The sequence below is a fragment of the Colias eurytheme genome, chromosome 11 (genome assembly GCF_061535395.1).
Source record: "Colias eurytheme isolate Ceu_HAF_F1 chromosome 11, ilColEury1 Martin Lab GWU primary, whole genome shotgun sequence".
Lineage (NCBI taxonomy): Eukaryota > Metazoa > Arthropoda > Insecta > Lepidoptera > Pieridae > Colias > Colias eurytheme.
In genome coordinates, this window is record NC_142990.1 from 9,399,460 (window position 1) to 9,416,495 (window position 17,036).

At 35.0% G+C, this 17,036-nt stretch overlaps 2 protein-coding genes across 2 annotated transcripts; one reads left to right on the top strand and one right to left on the bottom strand.

The window, feature by feature from the left end:
* Positions 1-2,945: 2,945 nt before the first annotated feature.
* On the top strand, positions 2,946-5,736 carry LOC149904795 (putative rRNA-processing protein EBP2 homolog). Its single transcript, XM_090107109.1, has 5 exons — positions 2,946-3,108; positions 3,181-3,401; positions 3,726-3,884; positions 4,743-4,890; positions 5,334-5,736. The coding sequence occupies exons 1-5, from the start codon at positions 3,049-3,051 to the stop codon at positions 5,691-5,693; spliced, it is 948 nt and encodes a 315-aa protein (XP_089963235.1). The 5' UTR covers positions 2,946-3,048; the 3' UTR covers positions 5,694-5,736.
* Positions 5,737-7,093: 1,357 nt separating this feature from the next.
* Positions 7,094-13,282, bottom strand: Srp72 (signal recognition particle 72). Its single transcript, XM_090107299.1, has 13 exons — positions 13,154-13,282; positions 12,672-12,906; positions 12,450-12,594; positions 11,979-12,169; positions 11,146-11,283; positions 10,681-10,813; positions 10,150-10,329; positions 9,668-9,829; positions 9,178-9,390; positions 8,823-8,920; positions 8,497-8,598; positions 7,964-8,068; positions 7,094-7,248 (listed from the first exon to the last, which is right to left on the bottom strand). Exons 1-13 carry the CDS (start codon positions 13,254-13,256, stop codon positions 7,116-7,118), a joined length of 1,938 nt encoding a protein of 645 aa, XP_089963425.1. The 5' UTR covers positions 13,257-13,282; the 3' UTR covers positions 7,094-7,115.
* Between the last annotated feature and the right edge of the window lie 3,754 nt (positions 13,283-17,036).

Below are 17,036 nucleotides of genomic sequence, written 5' to 3' on the forward strand. Positions count from 1 at the left end.
ATAAATTAAATAAATTTATATCAATACCTACTACAACCTAGTATTAGTTAATAGTTTTAGTAATACATATTATGTATCAGTAAATACCTTTCAAAATCTATTAAATGTATTTTTAACAAGACGTACTTAGTCATTTAGTCATTTTTTCACTATATACATTTATAAAAGTTCATGTAGTACCTATGATAAATTTATTAAGTGATACAATCTTTGTTCACATTAATTTCTATTCTTTTTCTTATTACACTGTAAATAATATTGTCACCCGTTCAAATATGACGTATTTTATAATATTATGATTGTTGTAATTTCCTGTAAGTAAAGATACATAAATTATTTTATTGTCATAAGCAATTATTTTAGAATTAAGAGTTTTCAAATATTCTTTGTTGTTTATTCAAAATAAAAATAAAATCGGTGTGAAATCTCCTCCTTTTTTTGAAGTCGGTTAAAAACAAAGCACTCAATGACAACAATACAATAAACAGCACAACCACAGAGCACAACCAACATCCGAGTAGGAGGAGGAGCGAGGCAGAATGAGTTAAAATAAAGATGATAGACACTAATATTTTCGAAGATAGATATTTGAATTTAAGAACGCAATATATTTTTGTTTACTTCAGTTCAGCCAATTGCCGTATATTTTAATACGGTAATTAAAATAGCTGCCGTATAAATCGTATTTTTAATGCCTATAAATACTTAAATGTGTGATTTCTTAATAAAAAAAGGTTTCTTTTAATAGAAAGGATTTTAGGTTAAAGCAAAGAATTTTTTTAAAGATTTAGCGCCCTATAAGACTGATAATACACAAACAAGTGCTTTTTTGCTGTTGGTATACTGCCTTTTCGAAAATTGAGTTGGCAACACTGAACATTATCGTCCGATAGCTCACGGGCATATCGGTGTCGGCTCCGATATCCGATATCGGATCGGACAATGTGAAAGACAGGTACATATTTCATACATTTTACTTCCCTCCGATATCGGATATCGGCTATCGGCTTCCGATATCCGATATCGGATCGGATAATGTGAAAACGCTCTTACTATTAATCTCTCCTCAGGACTAACGGATTCTCTCATAACAGTGTCTTGTTTAGTAATGTATAATTGTAATGTAAGTAATTTATAATGTATACTAGAGATAATAATTCATTAAAAGTGTCATGGTCCATCCGCATAAAATTTGTGAAATCGACACTGTCCAGGTTCTCTAACAATATTTATATGACTTAGGCGATTTCTTTTAAGCAACCATTCTTTGCTCCATATCCTTTTTCTTTTTCTTTCTTCTAAATTTGTAGTTACAGCCAAAATCAGCCCCAATTTTTGTTTTTTACTAAGAGGCATGTTTCAAAATAAAAGTCCAGTCAGTAACGGCAACGGAGCAGAACTAAAATTGGCGATTTAATTGTGTACGTGTGGATAGATGATCAAATTGGGCCCGATTCAATCGGCAATCAAATCGGCTGATTAAATTGTGTCGTCTGGAAGGGGTTTAATGAACACAAGTTCATTCTAAAATGTAAAATATTGAATTTTATCATTTAATTTTCAGGATACAGGAAAATGTATTCAAAATATAATATATTTTTTCTAGTAGATCTGTGTTTTCTCTATAAGCATAATATTTCCGAGATAAAATATTACATATTATTAAATCTTTGGAAATTTCCATGTTGAAATTAAAGACTTTCAATTAGTGGTGTATAATGTATATTATTGATATTATATTTGAGTGGTAAGTACTATTAAATAGTAATTTAAAGTCATGAAAAAATGTACATTGATTGTATTTATATTTTCCTAGAACATCCCAAGTCAGCTAACTCATATGCGTATAAACATTTGTTTATTGTACAAAATAATGTTTGCGCTCAAGGCACTTATGGAGAAAAAAAATATGCGGTATGCCTGCACTTGTGGGTTTGCGTATTCGTGCGAATGGCCGAATGCCTGTGGAATTTGCGAATGTGACTGACCGGCATGTGTCTGCTTGGCGTCTGTTTGAAATAGTAATGCGTATTTATTTATATGTACATACAATTTTCGTACTAACCTACATCAATAATATACTGTATGGATAAATGTTTTATAATAGTAGATTTTAATTTTTATTTCTTCCATGATTGCACCAAACTTTTTGAGCATGTACTATGTTGCATAGAAGTGAATAATTATATTATTTTTATTCTTATCCACACGCTTCAACATCTTTTTAATTACATATTATAATATGTTATTTCATATTAAAGTAATTTTACTTTCAAACTTAGTTATTTTTTAAGAACAACAATCATTAACATAAGCTGTCTTTTTATAAAATTAAGTTATCCTACTTTTAATCTATGGCAAAATATTCTGGCAATTCCACAGGGCAATTAACTTTGCTCCTTGGCAATGTCATCCATATTATTAAAAAAAAAAAACTTGGCAATGTCATTTGAGTTTGACAGTAGACATGCGCAAAACAGTACGTCAAATAGTAATGCAACATCACGCATCTCTTCCACGGAAGTGATATTACTCCGTAACATCACACATTACCCGATCGATTTTTAATGAAATGATGACATTAATAATATTATAATGTTTATATCTGAGGTTTATATTATATTAATGGTGATATGTGAAGTATTACAGATCATATTGAAAAATAGCAATAATAACTGCAATACTTATTAGTTATTACATATCGTAAAATTACAATTTAAGTAAATATTTAAAAAATGTAGTTGATTTTCCTTCATACTTGGCCACGTACTTTATGTTGTTTGTTAATAATTATAATGAACGCAAGCAAATGTAAAACAAAATAAAAAAAGTGAGTGATGCGAGTGATGTTTGTAACTGATGCGTAATGCGTGATGTTGCATTACGTGTCAAAGTGATGTTACTTTTGTACTATTACACGCATTACCTACCCATGTCTATTTGACAGGTTCATAACACAACGTGCGCTCAACGCCTGAAATTTTTTGAATATTGTTTGCTAGGATAAGCGGTTTTATAATTTCCTCACAATTTTATTAAACACCTAAAATGACGACGAGTGATTTTGTATTAAATGACAGTGAAAGTGATGTAGATTCTGATGAAGAGGTAATTATCTGGTTGAAAGATATTATGGTTATATTATAAACTTTGTGTTAAATTTCAATTATTTTTTTCCAGTTGCAAGAAGCTTTTGCAAAAGGACTGCTTAAACCTGGGCTAAATGAAGAAATAGAGAAAATTGAAAAACGCTACGTGTACAATGTAGCAGATTTAAAAGCGAAATTAAAAGAATTTGAACTAAAATTACCATGGGTTGAAACTTTAGACTTGGTGACTGCAGTTGCTCCTTTGGCACCAGATGTGGCCTTGCAATTACAACAAACTGCACAACGTAGAAAGTAAATTATTGTTTTTATAATCGCACATTTTTTTAAGAATGTATGTTTGTTACTCTGTAATGCTATCTATAACCACTGAACGGATTTTGATGATACATCTTTGCGGTGATGTAGTACCAGAATAACCCAAGGCTTTATATTATGCAGGTGAAACTGCCTGGCACAGCTCGTGTCTTATATTTTCTTTATAGAGTTTTTCATGTATTCATTATAAGATTAACCTTTTTAACTTGTAGTTTTAAATCTGTGAACTTTTAAAATGTGTTTTCCAAGTTTTGTATTGAATCAAAATTAATGGTAAAAGATTTTTAATTTATTTTTTAGGAATGTACAGGAAAATAGCAAAGGAAAGCAGGTATATGATCCCGCACAAGACCCAGTGTTGAATGAGTTTAAAAGAGAGAATCTAATCCATCGGCAAGCACAGGCAGCTGTTGTTGATGGAATCAAACGCTTGAAGGAGCTCAATATTCCAACTAAAAGGTACAGTTTAATTAAAGAGTATAAATATTGTAAGTTTAACGATTTCCTGTATAATATTGCAATAAAACAGGGATTGCCTGTTCATGTGATACTATTTTGAAAATGTAATGAATTTGCCATAAAATTATAATGAGTTTGTTGTCAATATGCTTTACTACAGCAGTTCTGAAAACATCATGCGCTGATTACACCTAACGAGTACAGTGGCGAGTCAGTAAATACGCTCTTGGCCGAGACAGTTGCCGAACCGAGTGGGTGTTTACACGTATTTCACTAGTGGCGAGTCAGTTCAGTTTTGATCACGACGCGGACGTCTGCAATGGATCGAAAAAAAAAAGAATTTAAACGGGTTTTAAATCGGCTGTTACCAGATATTATTAACGAATTGTGGGATTTATTAGAAATAATAAATAAAAATAATAATCCTTTGAAAAATTACAATGACGAAACGAACGAGTGGCGAGTGGCCGAGTGACGCGACGAGTGCGTGTTTATACCTGCCGAGCGGGATAGCGAGTGGGTACTCGGCCGAGTAAACAAATTGGGATTCTAGTGACTGTCTCGCCGCTCTTCTCGGCCGAGTACTCGGCCGAGCACTCGTTGAAGTGTTTATACCAACCGAGCACTCGGCCGAGGACACTGACTCGCCACTGTACTCGTTAGGTGTAATCGCCGCATCACATTTGTTACAAATTATTTATGATGTACATTGATACTTAAACTTCTTTGTATCTATGTAGGTGATTGTAGTTTTAAGATAGAAAACAACCATTTGTTTCTCATTAGTCTTGGTTGTTTATTATTGAAATGTAGCATTATTTAAAAATAGACTACTAATTTCAAATAAAAACATTATAGACCAGATGATTTCTTCGCTGAGATGGCCAAAACAGATGAGCACATGCAGAAAGTTAGAAAGAATTTGATGGCGAAGCAAGCTGCACAAGCAAGAGTGGAGAAAGTCAGACAGTTGAGGGATCAAAAGAAGATTGCTAAGCGAGTACAGGTAATAATATTGTGAATTTGCTCCTTACTTTGTGATGAAACTTGCTATATATTGAATTAAAGCATTTCATCTTTAAGTTTCCACAAGTGGAAATATAAATTAAACTAGATTTCCGCCCGCGTATTCAAAGGAAAACCCGCATAGTTCCCGTTCCCGTGGGATTTCCGGGATAAAACCTATCCTATGTGTTACCCTCTATATGTGTGCTAAATTTCATTGTAATTGGTTGAGTAGTTTTTAGTGAAAGAGTAACAAACATCCATACATCCATACTTACAAACTTTCGCCTTTATAATAGTATGTATTAAGATATTAAGATAAGATGACAATTCCTTTTTCATTGATTTTGAACATTACAAGATCAAGCTGTTGTTTTAAACAAAGCATACATGACTGTCACAGACTCAAAAATATAACCTTTTAATTTACTATTTTTTTTTCAGATTGACACAAAATTGAAACAAGCTGCTGACAAAAGGCAAATGTTAGAACAGTTAAAACGAGTTAGGAAAGGTAAATCGAGTGATTTAGGATTTTTGGATGATAACAAAGGAAAAGGTAATAAACAAAACGAAGGCAAGAAAGTAAACAAAAGGCGCGCAATGAAAGATAAGAAATTTGGTTTTGGCGGGAAAAAGAAAGGCTCGAAATTGAATACCAGAGAATCTTCAAATCAAATGGAAGGTTTTAATAGCTCTGCTAAGAAAAAGCCTTTTGATTACAAGTCAAAGTCCTTTAAACCTAATAATAAGAAAAAGAACCAGAGGCCTGGTAAATCTAAGAGGAAAGGTGGTAAAAGATGATGTTTTTAAGTTTAAGTGGTAAAATAAATGTATTTCACACATATTTGTGATTTTATTAAAAAGTAGCTATTAAGAATGTTCCATATATAAATGCGAGTATAATGCTATAATAAATACAAATGTGTATTACTGCGAATTTTTTTATATATACTAAATGATCCTCGACCCAGTATAGTAGAATTTGTGTCAAATTTTCCTAATATTCCATCAAGAGGACTAGTAAGTGACTAGTTATATTTTAATATACAAAATATCACAAATACTTTGAATCTTGTATGAATGTAGTCATACTACGTATAAAACTGAGTAGGCATCAATAAAAAACAATTAGATGATAAATTTGTGTTTTTTTTTACCTAAAAGTTTCTGCCTTACTTTTATCACTTAGGGGTATGAAAAATATATGGCCGATTCTTATATCTACACAATAGGCACACAAAATTTCATGAGTCAGTCGAGGAGTATGGTAACTAACTTTGTGAAACGAGTATTTTAAATATTAGATTGAAAAACGAAAACCTACCCAACAAATTTTACATATTATTATTTCCCCAACATGTACTAAATTTGAAAAAACTCTCATTATGCTCTGCGAATTAAAGATTAACATATTATCTATAGCAAGTACGAAAATTTATAAAGTATGTACACTTAGATATTTTTTATATACATATTTAGATCGGAAGTTTTGTGTATTGTGTATAGTGTTGTAATGCGTGTTAGATGTACGCATTGCGAGCAAGTTACACGACTCATCATTCATAATATTTTATTAAAAATATGGTTATTTCTACTATTGTAATCGATAGTTGTGGTCAAGTTAAAGCTAACCTATTAAGCTAAACCAAATAAATACTTTGCAAGGAATACATTTGAACCAAAGACGTTTTACTACTGACTGTGCACCAAGGCGCAAAAAACCGGTCCGAGCGAGAGCGTTTTTCGTTAAAACTTGTCTCTTTTTAAATAGGTGACCATCGCTTAAAAAATAAGGGACAAATTTCTTGAAAAGCGAGCGGGTATACATATATTGATGATAGGCTACCTAATTTAATGATTGAAAAAATTAACTAAACCATAGTGTACGTATATAATTGTACGGTGAAAGTGTGTGTGATATGGTGCAAAGTAAAAATTCATGGTCACCCTAACTACCATTTCTACATAAACGTGAAAACGTCAATGATTGGTTGAGTAATGAGTTATAGGAGACCTCTCACTCGGACCGTTTTTGGTTAGCTTCCGCTTATAAGGAAAAAGCAACCTTAGGAATATAGTTATAGATCATATTTTAACAAAAATGTTTTTGGTGCACACTGCACAGTCTAGTTAATAGACCTTGATTTGAACACACAGGGCCGATAACTTTTCATTGTTTGGGTTTAAAAATAAAACAAATGTTGCCAGTAAAATCATTTATTTCTACCATTTTCGGCCTTTGCCCTTTTTCTTCTGCTGTTGTTTTCTTTGCCACGCGCTGTCGCTCGACTTTGGTTCTATGCGAGGACTCTTGGCTGTAGTAGCGGCCGCACTTGGCGTTTGCTTGCTCATGTCGCTGTAAAATAAAATATATTTTTGAAGTGAAACTTCTTTATCGGGGTTGGAAAAAAAATAGTGTAACAATTTTCCGTTACGCGCCATCTTTGATTCGACGTATTTCTGTAAAGTTGCATTAAGTAAATTATTTTTTGAAAAATAAGGTCATAAAGAAGTGTCTCTTCTTACGTGTGTACACTAGTACACGCACACATTTTTTTTTAATTTCAGCAAAAATTATTTACAATATAAATGATTATTTTTCCGACCCAAATATCGACCAATAGAATTGCACCATTCGACGTCACGTGGTACAACCTACATGGTATTATACTGATAATTTTTTGAAAATTTTCTCTGGTCGTTGACGTCAAACTGACAGATTCAATTCAATTGTGAAAGTATTGGCCGACATTTGGGACGGAAAAATAATCTCCCGAATACCACACGAGCTTCAAAATTATCTGGCATTTCCCTCAAGGTTCCCTGCAAACAAATAAAGTCGTCAAGTTTTTCAGGAACCTTGACCTTGACTAAAAACTTGACTCCTTCATTTGTTTGCAACGAACCTATCGGAAAATACCCGATAATTTTGAAGCTCTTGTGGTATTATAAGTGAAAATTTGTGTCAATTTCTGTGATTTTCTTTTAAGAATAGAAAGAATTCCGGTTTTATATGCGGGTCCGGTTTCAAATCCAGCCTTGTGATCGTTAAAATGATATTGTATACTCACTATTGATCAACGGCAGCGGTTGTCATCCCCTGGCTGCCCTTGATGACGTCACGACGGATACCGCGACGCTTGCGGTATGCAGTGCGCTCGTATTTCGGCAGCCATCTTTAATTGAAAATAGTTTTATTTATGATCAATTTGGACAATTTATAGTGAGTAATAAATTGAATTGGAAAATTTATGGAGACAGATATAATCCTTATACCACAGATAACAATAGCTTTTAACTAGAAAAAAGAAAATGGAAACAAATACCTCTTGCAAAATAAGACATAAATTATTATTTTACGATTAGTGCTATTCACATTTTTATGACAGTGTAATCACTACATAGTATAAAACAAAGTCGCTTTCTCTGTCCCTATGTCCCTATGTATCTAAAATCTTTAAAACTACGCAACGGATTTTGATGCTATTTTTTTAATAGATGGAATGATTCAAGAGGAAGGTTTTAGTAGGTACTTATATAATTTATTATGCTTTAGACAAAGCGGGCGAAGCCGCGGGCGGAAAGCTAGTTAGTAATATATTACCTTTCTGGATCCGGACCTTTAGAGATATCGGCGGTGGGCGGCAGCTTTGTCTTGCGCTTCCTTTTAGTTTTCTTCTTTTGCCCGAGTTCCGAACCAGGCGTTCTGGATAATTATTTATTGAAATCAATATAAGTACTCGAAAATATGAACGAAGTAAAACAAAACATTAAAAAGTATTTATTTAATAGAATTTTATGAGATAGTGAAAATACTTTTGGGAATATTATAAAACTGTTGGAGGTCTCAATGTACCTATTTTTCAAGATAAAAATAAATAAATATCTATATCAAATATACGCAACTAGAAAATAATAATAAAAAAATACCCAGGCGATTGCTCCTGTTTGCTCTGCACGGTTTTCTTAACCACCTTAGCACCCATCATCCATTTGGACGATTCCAATGCGTCTATATCGATTTTACCCTGTAAATAAAACATATAGGTGACCATTACTTAGGAAATATGTTTGTATATTCTCATAAATCTCCTCTAAAGTTGTGGGTTGTCTCCTTCCTGAATTTTGTATTAGCGCTTATTATAAAACCGTTGATTTCCTATGTTCAATGAAAGTTTTGTATATGAGGTGAAACACAAATTATAGTCTTTTCGTTAGAATGAGACAGTCGAATTTCGAATATCACACAATTCTAATAATTTCAAATATACACATAAATACATACCTCTAGCTGGTTAATAGGGGGCAGTTTTGTAGCGAGCTTCTTCGCCTCCTCCGGTTCATGCAGCATTGCCTTCACGAGTCTCGCTAGCGTGCGCTTATCACCCGGCGCCGCGTGCACGAGCGCCGCGTGCGCACGTGCGGCCGCCGCGGTGTCCCCCGCGCGACTGTGCGCCTCGCCCGCCGCGCGCCACACCGCACGGAGGGACTTGAGCTTCTAGAACGTTTGAAAATTTAAAATTTGGAATGGAATTTTCTCAAATCGATTAGAGAAGTCTACAGACTATAGAGTGCGCCCCACGAAAGAATGTAGATGCGGCGCTGTCGTCGCCTAATATAATATTGCCAGTATAATTTTATTCAAATACTCCTATGACAGATTTGGGGAAAAAATTAGAAAAAGGATATAGAAAATATGTACACAAATTATGGCTTTTTATGGCTAATATTCAACTTCTTTCAATCTCAAGATAATATGACAAAAAAAAGTTTACCTCCTCATCATTCTTATAATGTTCATACACTTCTGTGAATAGTTTGGACGCTTTCTCATACTCATTGTCCGCAGTGAGTAAAGTACAGAGTACTCCTATGACAGCTGGACGGTACTTGAATTCGCTTTCTTCTAGAAGTTTCACTGCTGCTTTGCGATCACCCTATAAAATATCGTCAAAACTCAAAATATAAAATAAAAATATTTTTTTTAGGTTATAAAAACAAAAGCGGCTGTATGTGTGTATTTAGTAAGATGAATAAATAAAAGTACCTAATTTAATTTATATGAACAGATTGCTATGATAATGATTAATGAGACAAAAAAAATTGAATTACCAATACACCAAAATTACCAATGTACCAAAATAGTAATAAATGTTACCTAAAAAAAAAAACACTTCCCATAGTTCATAAAAAGATAGATTAAATTCTAGCCACTCAAAACCAGTCCTGATTTCACATATAAATAAAGCCCATTTACCTGTGCCAACAAAACTTGAGCAGCGGCCAAAGTCAGTGTACCACCAACTTTAAGCAATAGGTTCACAGCTTGAGCGCTCTTGCCGTCCTTCACCAACGAGGAGGCTTCGACAAGGACAGCACGTTTGTCCGCGTTGAACTCACGGTTCAGTTTCACGCAGCATTGCTTGCAGAAGTCCGGCTGGAATTTATTTATTTTTATTTACAATAAAAATAATAAAAATTGATTGATAGTGTAACGTGTTGGTTGTATTGCGTATTTTGCTAGATTTTGACGATGTCACATTTTTTTAAAATTTCCCTTGTAAATAATATGCTAATATTTGTAAAATTGTAAGTGGAAAGAACAGTGTAAATAGTAATTGACCATTCATTTAGAGGTTTTTCGATACATAATACAAATTTCCTCAACAATAAGCATAGTTTTAAAAAGTATAATTATAAATTTTTCATCTACCAATTCCATATGGCTCTACAACTATAATCGAAAAGTTATATTATTTGATAAAACATGATAAACAATTTCAAATACCTGATTAGAGAATATAGCAAGTATAGCCTGGTTGTAAACAATGCTAGCTCTCTGTCTCGAGTTGAGTTTATGTTCCAAGCCGTCTTGAGTGGCCGCCTTCATACGTTTGCGCGAATCAAACACATTTGTGTCCCTGAAAAGTATATATTTTTTAATAAGGACTTTCTGTTTAATCTCTTTTAGTATATAAATTAATGTACTATTTAATTATTTTGGAAAAATTTATATTGTTAAGATACGTAAACATTATACATTTTTCTATGATATTATGTTATGGGTTTCTAAGGTATGATATGGTAGTGAAAGTGATTTCTTATTGGTAATCGAATTTTGTTTCGAAATTTTTTAATTTAAGTGTCAATTATTAAACTTTAACTTACAGTCATGGATTCTCAATAAAAATTATAATCTAATTCAATCAAATATTCTATTCTGATAAAAAAAATCTGTAAATAATGTATGTACCTATTGATAACAACTAAATTGTTGCTGGCTATAGCAACCAGAGCCTGGTCACTTGGCTTGTCCTTCAAAACATTATGATATAGATTGGCTGCTTCCTTCTCCTTGCCAACCTGTTGCAGGCAGTATGCTTGTTGCACTCTAAAAACATAAATATTTTTTCCCTATTATGATATATTTAAAAATTGAATAAACTTTGAATTAAGTTAGTTATTTTATTTATAATTTGCTGTATTTTAAAGTCATCTTGATCCTTATTGGTAGTTAAAAATATTAACTCTCATGTGCTTAAACAACAAAAAACTAATTATCAACTTAAATTCCAGCGATTACAAGCGAGATGCAAATACAGATTTAAATGTGGTAGAAAAGGGTAGACTAAGTACAATATTTAACTAAGGGCTGATTTTTCAATCCTTGGTTAATACTTATTCGTCGAATAACGTATTAAACTACCATTTCAAAAATGTATTCTTTGCCCGTCTTTGACAGTTTATGGGTGACATTTTAATATTATTGTGTAATACTTTATTGGGCGGATAAGTTTTAACTATGGATTGAAAAATCTGCTCTTATAGGAGTAAAGTTTTTATCAAGTATATAGGTCGCGTCATGTAAAAAGAACGCTGACGGTTAAGCTGCGCATTGGCGATTTATTGGTCTATTTGGTGTTATGAGGTATAAGAATAACAAATATGTAGTTGCGAAGCCACGACTCGAGAGCTTACTTCAAAAATAAAATAAGCAGCAAATAACTTTCGTGCTAAACTCAATACATGCCAAAACACACCCCATCACTTTCATCCAGAGTTCTTTTTGCATGATTCGCGTTATACCTAATAATAGCAGCTTCTTCCTTGGCCTCCTCCTCAGTACCACCATCATCTATCACACTTTCAGAGCAAGATTGTTCCGCTCTCTTCAATACGGGTAGGGCTTCAGAATACTTTCCACGCATAGCGAGTGTCGTGCCTGCGTTGTATGACAGTTCATATGTTGTCTCTTCAAATTGTGGTAGGTCAGCATTCTGTAAAAAAAACTGAGTGTAAAAATTTGTATGTTTACTTTAATATTCAATTCAATTTTTCTTGACTCTCAATTTTGTTTATGCACATATTTGAAGACTTGCAAATAAAAGGAAAAACTATAAACTTAAAAATAGTACTGACAAATTTTATAATAGCATATTAGTTATTTAATTGGTATACATCAGTACTATCCTAGCATATAATTATTATATCTTAAAATTTTGCAGGTTCAACCATTTCAATAAATTAAATAATTAAGAAAATATATATAAATCTTACTGGGTTAATTGCCCCCAAGTTTGCGACCACCGCAGACATGTTAGCTTTCCTTTCATCTTCATAATCATCAGTGGTGTTCTTCACAATATCACGGTAGAGGTTGTAGCAATCTTGATATTGCTCTAGGCGATACAATATTTGAGCCCTACAGACATACAATAAGTTTAATATGTGGGTCTTTTGTTATGAACAATGTTAAATATATGAAATTTAAAATAATACCTCAATTCTTTCAAAGCTGGTGTTAGCTCTGGAGCACTATCAACAGTCTGTAAGGCTTCTTTAGGACAGTTAAGTCTATATTGAGCATATGCCTTCTCAAAATGTAAATCGCTCGCCAATGACACATTTTTAGGATTGCTTAGAGCTGACACAGCATCTTTAAAGTTGTGTAGTTGGATGAAGCATATTATTTTGCAGTGGAAAGCCTTCTGTTCTGTTGGTGCTAACTGTAGAACTGAAATTTGCCCGTACTAAGTTACGCTGTATTTTTTAGTGAAAAAGTATTAAGTACTTAATACTATAGTTATCACTTATTATAAAGGGCTGGAATTATGTAACCCCGCAATCAATTAAAACTGTTCTTTAACTATTAATAAATAGGCACTATAGGGTTGAAGAAAGTGGTGCCTTGGGTGCATCAAATATTTAGTCATTTGGATTGGAATATCCTTAAATTTATATAAAATTATAGACATTCTTACTTTTATTAGCAGCTTTTAAGGCTCTTTCATAGTCACTGCTTTGACAAAATTTATTTAATTCAACATAAGCTTGGACAAGGTTAGTTTCCTTGTTGGCTGACATTTTACTGACAACCTGGCAGCTGGAACTCAAACGTCAAAATTTAATGTGTCAGTGTGGTGTCAGTCGTCAGCTTATAATCGTTTAGAAATTATTTGTTTTTACTTTAAAGTACTCTTAAAAAACTTTTAAATAAATATGTAATTTTGATATCTTAAGTTTATACATATAGCACTTAATTGCTTTATTTTTAAAGAATAAAAAAAAATTTGATCACTACGCGGGAATCGAACCTGCGTCTTCTGCCTTACCGGGGCGAAGCGAAGCCTGATGACTCGGCCACCGAGCTGAGATTTTCTTTATTTCGCTTGTACCAATATGCATGTCTTAATCAACTGGTTAAATCAGACGTTTCATTAATAGCCTATTTCATTAAGCTCTTGATGATGAACTAAATCAATTTCTGTTTAATAATCTTTAACGTTATTCGTACCAGACTTAAACTGAAGATCAGCTTCACATTTTATCAATAGGATAATTCAAGGAAAATTTTACCTTGAATTATTTACTTTATCGTGAACTATCCGTCCGTAGCGAACATCGCACTATTACCATGTCAGTTTGGTATATGCCTGTAGCAAGTGCTCTTTCGCGGTAACTGTTAAAATATTTCCCTATAATTTATTTATCAAACTGTCAAACAAATAATAAGATAATGCTTAAGGCGCTGACTCCACGAGCGAGAGAATCGCGGCGATATTATCGTCGTGCCACGTATTTCTATACACTCTCTATGGAACCGTCTCCACACGGCGATATTATCGCCGCGATGCGACTAGTGGCAATGAGCGTGCGAAACGTCATTACATCGTCGGTAGCCCGCCGCGACTAGCAACGGGCCCGCCGCGCGCTCGCGACGATCGCGCAGCGGGCGCGCTGTCAAACGCAGCGGCATTTCAGCGTTGCCTCTGGTCTTCTCGTAGTTCTCTTCAAGGAAACATGGCGATACCGTTACGAGTCGCCGCGGAAACGCTGCGATTCCGTTACAACTCGGGACGATACGCGGCGGAATTATCGCTCGTTCGTGGAGATTATCTGACGATATAAGGGCGGACTATTACGGATATTATCGTCGTGCCACGCATTTCTATACACTCTCTATGGAACCGTCTCCACACGGCGATATTATCGCCGCGATGCGACGAGTGGCAATGAGCGCGCGAAACGTCATTACATCGTCGCTAGCCCGCCGCGACTAGCAGCGGACTAGCGACGAGCGCGCGGCGGGTCCGCTGTCAAACGCAGCGTCATTTCAGCGTTGCCTCTGGTCTTCTCGTAGTTCTCTTCAAGGGAACGTGACGATACCGTTACGAGTCGCCGCGGAAACGCTGCGATTCCGTTAAGACTCGTGACGATACGCGGCGGAATTATCGCTCGTTCGTGGAGATTATCCGACGATATAAGGGCGGACTCGTCGCGATTCTCTCGCTCGTGGAGACTCCAAAATAATTAAGGACTTTTATTAATTAAAATATTTAAGGACCTATTATATTATATTTTACTAATTAAAATATTTAAGGACCTAAGGCGCTGACTCCATGAGCGAGAGAATCGCGACGAGTCCGCCCTTATATCGTCGGATAATCTCCACGAACGAGCGATAATTCCGCCGCGTATCGTCACGAGTCGTAACGGAATCGCAGCGTTTCCGCGGCGACTCGTAACGGTATCTGTCACGTTTCCTTGAAGAGAACTACGAGAAGACCAGAGGCAACGCTGAAATGACGCTGCGTTTGACAGCGGGCCCGCCGCGCGCTCGTCGCTAGCCCGCTGCTGGTCGCGGCGGGCTAGCGACGATGTAATGACGTTTCGCGCGCTCATTGCCACTCGTCGCATCGCGGCGATAATATCGCCGTGTGGAGACGGTTCCATAGAGAGTGTATAGAAATACGTGGCACGACGATAATATCGCCGCGATTCTCTCGCTCGTGGAGTCAGCCCCTTAGGATGATACGAAGCTACGAGGATACGATTTGTTTTATTTAGTGCTCATTCACTGATCCTAGACAGAAATTACTTAATTTTTTTGAACCAAGTGCGTCAACTTCATTGGGGAGAATGGGTAGAATTTTGTCTTGCAGGCATTGTAGACTAGTGATATTTTTTTTCTTACATAAATTATTAGGTAAATTATATTTGTGAATCACATAATATGTAGCTCGCTAATGTGAAAACGGGAATAACCTTTATTATACGTAAAGAAATCGAGGTTTCTGCGTAATAAAGACAGTATAGGCATAAAATAATCAGATAACTTGATGAAATTCGACTGCTGAGATGGGATAATGCGTAGTTTAGCCAATAATGCTGTCGGTCGCTAAAGTAAGACTATAGAAGCTAGGGTTCTAATACCGTATCGTTTAAAATTAAAAAAAAGACAGGTTGCACTCCGGGAGTGCCGGCAGAAGTGAAAACTTGATTATTAACGTTGAGCAATTTGAGCATGTTTGATATCCATCCGTCTTACGCTTTTTCGATCAGGTCACGTGACCTGACGCGAGTTTAAGATTTTATACCCAACGCCGATAACGAAGTTTTCACTTAAAAAAAAATCATATACTTGGTCATTTTATTGAAGTGAAACTTCTTTATCGGGGTTGGAAAAAAATTAGTGTAACATTTTTTCGTTACGCGCCATCTTGTTTTTATCCCTTTCACGCGTGATTGACGTATTTCTGTAGATGCATTTATAGTAAATTATTTTTTGAATAATAAGGTCATAAAGAAGTTTCACTTCTTACGTGTGTACACTAGTACACGCACACATTTTTTTATTTTATATAAGTCACCTCATCTGATTAAAGTCTTGCGACTGATTGCGAACTCAATTAAAAAAATATATATAATTATATACTTGGTCACGTTTGGTGGTGTTAGTGTGGGTGGTGACGATAGTGATTATGGTGATTTTGGTAAAATAAGTTTTCCGTTCAATATGAACGCCCTTCTTGGTATCGATTTGCTTCTTGAAACTAATAATATATAGTACTAGTATATTCTAAGAATTTGCTTAACATCTCCAGCAGTTGGTTCAGATTAGCTCGATCCTTGACGTCTTCAATTCGACAAAACTATTTTCATTTTCCGCCTCAATTCGTCGGAGTGTTGCCAATAGCACGTCTCGCTCGCGGACATGTCAACATGGCGTCGCATCCGGCGGACGTGGCGGGAACGAGCCCCGCCATTCTGCCAGCGAAAATAAATCTATTGTTGTTAATATGGTGAAAATTATTTATGGACTTGTGATTTTAATTAATGATATGTTTACGAATTGAATGTATTATAATATGTATATTGTATATGTCTAAACATGTATAACGTTAAGTCTTTTTCGTTTATGCAAAAAATGAGTCTTTTTCGTTTTTGCAAAAAATGTAAAACGTAGTAAAGTTAAATTTTTGCAAGAAATATTACTTACATAATAACTCTCAATCCTTAAATTTTAGATTTAAAATATTTAAGGACCTAAGGCGCTGACTCCATGAGCGAGAGAATCGCGACGAGTCCGCCCTTATATCGTCGGATAATCTCCACGAACGAGCGATAATTCCGCCGCGTATCGTCACGAGTCGTAACGGAATCGCAGCGTTTCCGCGGCGACTCGTAACGGTATCTGTCACGTTTCCTTGAAGAGAACTACGAGAAGACCAGAGGCAACGCTGAAATGACGCTGCGTTTGACAGCGGGCCCGCCGCGCGCTCGTCGCTAGCCCGCTGCTGGTCGCGGCGGGCTAGCGACGATGTAATGACTAGACATCGGATTATATGCATTTGCATATTTGCA